At 47.5% G+C, this 6,858-nt stretch overlaps 1 protein-coding gene across 1 annotated transcript in view; it reads left to right on the forward strand.

Moving 5' to 3' along the window:
- Positions 1 to 6,858, forward strand: part of LOC102848410 (sp110 nuclear body protein-like) — a 70,832-nt gene that overhangs the window by 46,742 nt on the left and 17,232 nt on the right. The window contains exons 5-7 of the mRNA XM_006890332.1: positions 342 to 510; positions 2,019 to 2,240; positions 4,495 to 4,644. Coding sequence (XP_006890394.1) covers positions 342 to 510; positions 2,019 to 2,240; positions 4,495 to 4,644 — 541 coding nt within the window. The remainder of the gene's footprint in view (positions 1 to 341; positions 511 to 2,018; positions 2,241 to 4,494; positions 4,645 to 6,858) is intronic.

Genomic DNA, 6,858 nt, shown 5'->3' on the forward strand with positions numbered 1-6,858 from the left:
CCTCCCCCTACCCCTCCTTTCTCTCTCTTTGTCCAGGAATAGAGAACAATGATTATGCCACTTACAAGCTTTGAAGACCCCATACACTATGTACCAAACTAGGAAGTGGAGCAGAAGTGCTAAATGTGTTCTTATGCCAATAACACAGGAATGTCTCATGATAACATGACCCTAAACCTTCAAAACAAGCAATGAAATCCCATAAACAACCTCACATCTATTCATTTTTTGAATGTTAAATGGGAAAGAGGTTTCTGACAACTTAAAAAACTACAAATGTGTAGTCACCCCTTATTCAGTTTTACAATTACTAACAATAATCACCTCTTCCATTTCTTCAGGACTCTCGAGAAGCCTGTCAAAGTTTGACTCCTCTACCCACAATAGTGCACAACATTCTCACCAACCTGGAGAGGACTTTTGACATGACCCTGCTGGGGGAGATCTTCAGCCCGAATAACCTGAGCGAGTACCCCAAACTCCAGAAGATTCAGCAGAGCTTCGGAAGTGGTAATGCGGTTTCTCAAGTGCTTTAAGAGCAACAGAAGCATGTGTGAAATCACTCTGTGGAAAGTTTGTTTTCAGCTTAGTGGAATATGCATTTCCACTTGCCGTTCTCAATGGGAAAGTATGGGAGCTCTGGTGGCCTAATGCTGAGGAGTTGTGTTGCCAGCCCAAGGGCAGGTGGTTCAAATCCCCCAGCTGCTTTGTGAGAGAAAGATGGGCAGTCTCCTCCCATATGACTTACAGCCTCTGAAAACCCGCTGGAGGGTAAGCTATGAGTTAGTTCCAACTGCACGGCACAATGACAACCACCTGGACATGTATACCTCAGTGTCTCTCATGAATGTGGTAGGCAGTGCTAGCTCTGACCCCAGTTCTCTGTGATGAGTTTGTAGTGGGCACACATGCTTCTGACTTTACTTGCTCCTTGAATTTGGGGGAAATTTTACAGCTCAGCATAGAACAGTCTCTGTGTAGTATATAGGATGACAGAGTGAACTTTGGGAAATGCATTGTTAAGGAGACCAGATCTGGTGGGAGGGCAAAAGAGATTCAGAGAGTAGGAGAAACGAAATGGATGAATAATAATAAACATCATTTCATTAAGAGTTTATTTATTGGCGAGCTCTGGTGGCCTAGTGGCAAGAAGCTGTACTGCAATCCCAGAGGTGCATGGTTCGAATTCACCAGACGCTCTGCTGGAAAAGAAGAAACAATCAACTCCTGTACCTGTCAGATCCAGTTTCATGGTACACACACAAAAAAATAAAAAAAAAATTTTAAAAAGTTCATTAATTGTCCACATTACCTCAAGTGCAGCATATGATTATCATAGGTCGTCTTTCAAAGAGCCCTATGAAGTCATTACTGTCCTCATTTTACTGATAAGGGGTAATTTCTCCAAAGAGGCCGAGCTAGGAGTCACAATTGGTTCTTTCAACTCCAGACTCCAATATTTTAAACACTTTCCTAAACAGGGATGAGCTGGAAGCCAGATTGTGGCGCTGAAGAGAACAAGCTGGGTAGCTGAAGAGGATGAGGGGAGCATAGTGACAGAGCGTGAGAAAGTGGAGCGTGACGCACCCAGAGCCTGGAGAGAGCTGGGTGAATAGGGCCGTAGGAACAGGAGTAATGCCACAGCTGGCAAGGAAGAAGCAAGGGTAACAGGGAAAGGATTTATGTTTGAGAAAAATGCTCTGGCCAAATCATGTGGTTCACTTGCCCGAGAAAACAGAGGAAAAGCCACCAGATATCACTGATAGCCAGAGACCTTGGTTAGTATCCTTGACAGCACTTCATCTGCTCTGCAACTTGCCACCGTTCCTTGAGCGAAAGTAGCCTCATAAGAGAAAGAGGGGCGGGGGGAGGAGATTGTTTTGCACACGGGGGGGCCGAGAGGGAGAAGGAGGCCTCAGTGCTGTTGGAAGTCATGAAAGAAGTCCTGTGTTTGTTCACAATCCCAGTTTGTGCTGCATACGGAGCGTGGAGCAAAGATCTGCCGTTCCTGTCTGCAGCTTTCCCTGAAGCCAGCTCCGGTGTCCCTGCTCTGCTCCAGGACCTGCTGCCACCGCTGCCACTCCAGCCCTCACCTCCCAGCCCTTTGCCTTGTGCACAGCCAGCCAGCCAGCCCGAGGCACCCACCCAGTGGAGAGCTGAGATCCTGAGTGAGGCACCCAGCCCTGGCAGCCCTGCCGTGACCATCCCTGGACTCATCCGTGAAGGAAGGATCTCCCCAGGTAACAGACAGACCATGTCCACCACCTGTGTAGCCCCAGCTGAGGGTGCCTGGCGATTCTGTCCTTTAATCGGTCCACTTGGTTCCTGCATTTTCTGTCAGGATTCCGTTCACTCCCAGGGGCCTAGGTGAGACTCAGAGCTCAGCGAAGGTGTTTCCACCTGCATAAGTTTCCCAGAGCTGCTGTAACAAACTGTCACAGGCTGTGGTTTTCCGTGCTGTTAAGTCAGCCACTCTTAGTTACCTTATATAAACAGAACAAGACACTGCCTGGCCCGCACCGTCTTCAGGATGTACGCTGTTCACAAGCTGTCCTTGCAGCCACTGCATTAATCCAGCCTCTTTTTTTGACAGTCCTCCACATTTCCAAGCATGATGTCCTTTTCCAGACACTGGCCTCTCCTGATAACATGCCCAAAGCAAGGGGGACAGAATTTCTCCATCCTCCCTTCTAAGATATTCTACTACACTTCTTCTAGGACAGGCCTTTTCTGTTCTTCCGGCAGTCCGTGGTATATTCAACACCCATTGCTTAGACCACTATGCAAAGGAGTCATCAGCTACTCATCCTTCCTTATTTGCTGTCTGACTTTCACATGCACATGAGGTGAATAAGAATGCCATGGTCTACCTGAGTCTTGGGTCTATTGTATCAGTCTATCTAATTGACATCTTTAGTGTCTTCTGAGAACATGATTTCTTCTCTAACTGAAGGTCGATCTTACAGGACATCACTTCCTCTCAGGGATGCTGGCACCGTCTTTACCATCACTCTCACCTCACAACAGGAAACAGGATGGATGCCCATTCCTTGCTGCCCACTGTCCCCATCCAGCCCTTTGTTCCTCCAGCCTCTCATTTGAGGCTCAAGCTTTCCAATAAAAATTATTTCCTCTTCATCCTCGGCCCCTGCCAACGAGCCATTGAAACCTGACAGAAAACAGTCTTAAGTTATCCTGATGCCTTCAGTGTGTCCAATAGACAGCAGATCTGGTGCTCCGGCCTCTTAAGCTCTTCATCTCATTTCCTTGAGTCCTCCTCCCATCAAATCTCTGCCTTTCGTGCCCAATGACAATTGGCACAACTTGCCAATAATGAATTTAACATTTTTTTGTGACATCTATCTTTGAAGTATTCTCTCTTTCTATAGTTACTAATCAAACTCTGTCTTCTCCTATTCAGTCCAGTCTTAAGAAAACAAACTTACTACTACCTCTCTGTGATTTCCTCCTTGCAGTTTGCTCCCTCTTTTAACCTGGCTTGGTTGACCACAGGCCTTCCTCATTTCTAGCCCACCCCTCCTTTGAGCCCCTCCTTGGCCACTTCAGTCCTAAGGCCCATCATTGCAGAAGCCTTTTGCTGGTATTTGAACCTGTTCTACCCCTCTATCTTTTCCTAGAATTCTCCCTCAAGTCCTGGAGACACAGGATTAACTTCTTTCTCTACCTCGCATCTCAAAAGCAGATAATTCAGTGTGGGAAGTCACATGGCAGGCCCAATTCAGTGACATCTAACAACGTGGACTGTTGAAAGACACTGACAAATCAGTGTTGGAAGAAGTACAACCAGAAGGCTCCGCGTGAGTGAGCATGACAAGACCCGCCTTCCGGGGACATCATGCTGGGTAAAGTGGAGAATCATCAAAAGAGAGGAAGTCCCACAGTGAAGTGAATCCTTGCAGAAGCTGTAACAATGCGCTCGAACATAGCAAAGACGCTGAGAATGACACAGGACCGGGCGGTGGTTTGCTCTGTTGTATGTGCAATCTCTGTGAGTTGGAATCACATTAATGGCATTTAACAACGAAGCTTTGTCTTTCGTACTTTGGACACGTAGCTAGGCTGGACTGTTCCTTGGAAAAGGACATCATTCTGGGAAAGATGGAGGGTCAGCAAAGGAGGGAAGACCTCCAATGAGATGGACTGACACAGTGACTTCAGCAACGGGCTCTAGCGTGTCAGAGATGATGAGGACGGCACAGGACAGGGCAGGGCTCAGGCCAGCTGTTCGTAGGGTCGCTGTGAGGAGTACTTAACTTGATGGCTCATAACAACAACACCACCACAACAGCAAAGAGTGACTTAGAGATAGGAAAACATGAATAAATTGTTCATAAGGCAAACACCCCAAAAAGATAATAGGACCCTGCCTCAGGAATCTCCTGATAGGGTGGGGGCTGGGAAAGTAAGAAGGAAGCCCATTGACACCAACTGGGGGCCCCAATTAAAACTTTCACAAATCACTATTTGGCCCAGGGCTCGCCTCGCGGGAGCATGGCACCCAGGAGAAGCTCCAAGAGGTGGGTCAGGCGACTCCAGTGAAGGAGGCCTCGGCCAGTCACTCAGAGGTCATGATAAAAGCACAGAGGACAAAGACTGAATGTGTCCAGTCGCCAGAGCCAGAGGGTGAGTGTTGTGTTGGACTCTGCCATGAGGAGCAGGGCAGCTGTCACGGAACCGGGCTGGGGTGAGAGGGGTGCAGAATCAGCAGGAGGAGGGAGTCTCTTAGATGAAGCACAGAGGACCAGGAACTGGAGCCCACGTCTCCCCAGAGCCCCAAGCAGTCACAGGGTTCAGCCAGCCAGGGAGGTGGGCTTCCCTACGCTTCACAGGATACTCAGGGAGTTAAAAGTCGCTGAGCGCTTTATTCTAAGTGTTGGTGTTTGTGAATCCAGCCCTCGAGTGCAAAAGGTCAAAGCTCAGTGACTGACCTCCTGGATTCTGAATCTCCCACATCAGGGAGCCAGTGGCTCGGACCTGCAGTGCAGTCCTCTGGGACTGTGAGGGCCCGTCCACTGCCAGGGACCACTTACCGTCAGTCTAAAAGTGAATGCTTGGACAAAGAGTCTGTATGTCTAGAATGAACATATATTTTAAAATTGTTCACCAGATATTCCAGAGTCCCATCACCCCATCCTTCACAGAAGGTTATATATCCCTGGCTTGATTGAGGAACGGCCGTGGCACTTGGCTAAAAATGTATGGGCAGAGGTGCAGGAATGCTCCCAGCGCGGCGCTAGGAGTCCGTGTAAACCTGACTGACGTCAGCCGGCTCTATACAGAGGCTGCGGTGTCATCCTGGGACTGCGGGTGCTGACGGGACAGGGCTCAGATGGAGACCTAACTTGTCACAACAAGCAACATGAAAGAGATAGAAATCTTTGTTTTCCTAAGTCTGGACTCAGCAGTGTTTTTGTAAAGGTAACAGATAGTGACTATTTTGGACTCTGCACGTCATCTACTCTGTTGTTTTCAACTCTACTGTTATAGCATGAAAGCATCCTGTGACAGTGTGCCAATAAAACTTTATTTTTTTTTAAAAAAGGTGAAGGAGCAAATGTATCGTGTGTATTTTAGGATTGCTGAGCAGTGTTCCTATCTTCTACTCACTTGTTGTTGTTGTTGTGTGTACCATCGAGTCAGAATGGCTCGTCACGGGCCCTGCAGTAGGTTTTTAGAGGGAGTAAACCGCATGGGAGGAGATGGCCCATCTTTCTGCCAGGGAGCAGTTGGTGGATTCTAACCTCCTGCCTTTGCGATGGCAACACAGATCCTTACCACTAGGCCATCAGAGCGTTCTTCTACTCGCTTGTTGTTATGTGCTGTCAAGTCAAAAATGACTCCAAAGTGACTCCAAACGACACGATGAACAACAGAGCTGACCCCTGTCCTGTGCCGTCCTCAGCAACTCTGACACACTCGACCTCATTGCTACAGTCACTGTGTCAATCCATATTACTGAGGGTCTTCCCCTCCGGGGCTGACCCTCCCCTGTTCCAAGCCTGATTTCCTTTTACAAGGAATAGCCTCTCCTATCAACACGCCAAAGCATGTGCTTCCATGGAGGACTCTGACTATACTTTTTCCGATATGTATCTGATTTTTTTTGACAGTCCATGGGACATTCAGTCCTGTTCTTCAATACAATTTAAAGGCATCAATTCTGTCATCCTTATTCATAGTGCAGCTCTCAGAGTCATGTGGTTGTTATATACTATTGAGGCATTTGTGACTTACGGCGACCCTATGTACAATAGCTCTGAACTTATCCTATACTGAGCCAATCTCACTGTCTCTGACACAACCCCCCATTCACCCCAGTCACTGTTTTAATCTATCTCATTTGAGGTATTCCTCTCTGTGCTGTCTCTCCATCCTTCCAAGAATGATGTTCTTCTCCAAAGATTGACCCCTTCTGACAGTGTGCCTAAAGTATGTGAGACAGAGCTTCAAGACCTTTGCCTCCAAGGAGCAGCTGGGTTTCACCCTCTCTAGGAGAGACTAGATTTTTCTCTTGAGAGTCCATAGTAAGTTCAGTACTCTTCTCCAGTGCCACAACTCAAAGGCATCAATTCTTCTTCTATCATCCCTAGTTACTGTCCAGCTCTCTGATGCATAGCAAGTAATTACAAAGACCATAGTTTGGATCAGATGCACCTTAATCTCTAGACAGACATCATTGCTCTTCAGCACTCTGGAGAGGTCCTTATCAGCAGATATTCCCACAGCAATTTGTCTTTTGATTTCTTGACTGCTGTTGTAAACAGCATTGACTCTGGAACAAAGCAAGCTGAAGTTGTTAACAACCTCAGTCTCCTCTCCATCTATCATGATGCTGCC

The sequence above is a fragment of the Elephantulus edwardii genome, unplaced genomic scaffold (assembly GCF_000299155.1).
Source record: "Elephantulus edwardii isolate Elephantulus edwardi_28Jun2011 unplaced genomic scaffold, EleEdw1.0 scaffold00087, whole genome shotgun sequence".
Lineage (NCBI taxonomy): Eukaryota > Metazoa > Chordata > Mammalia > Macroscelidea > Macroscelididae > Elephantulus > Elephantulus edwardii.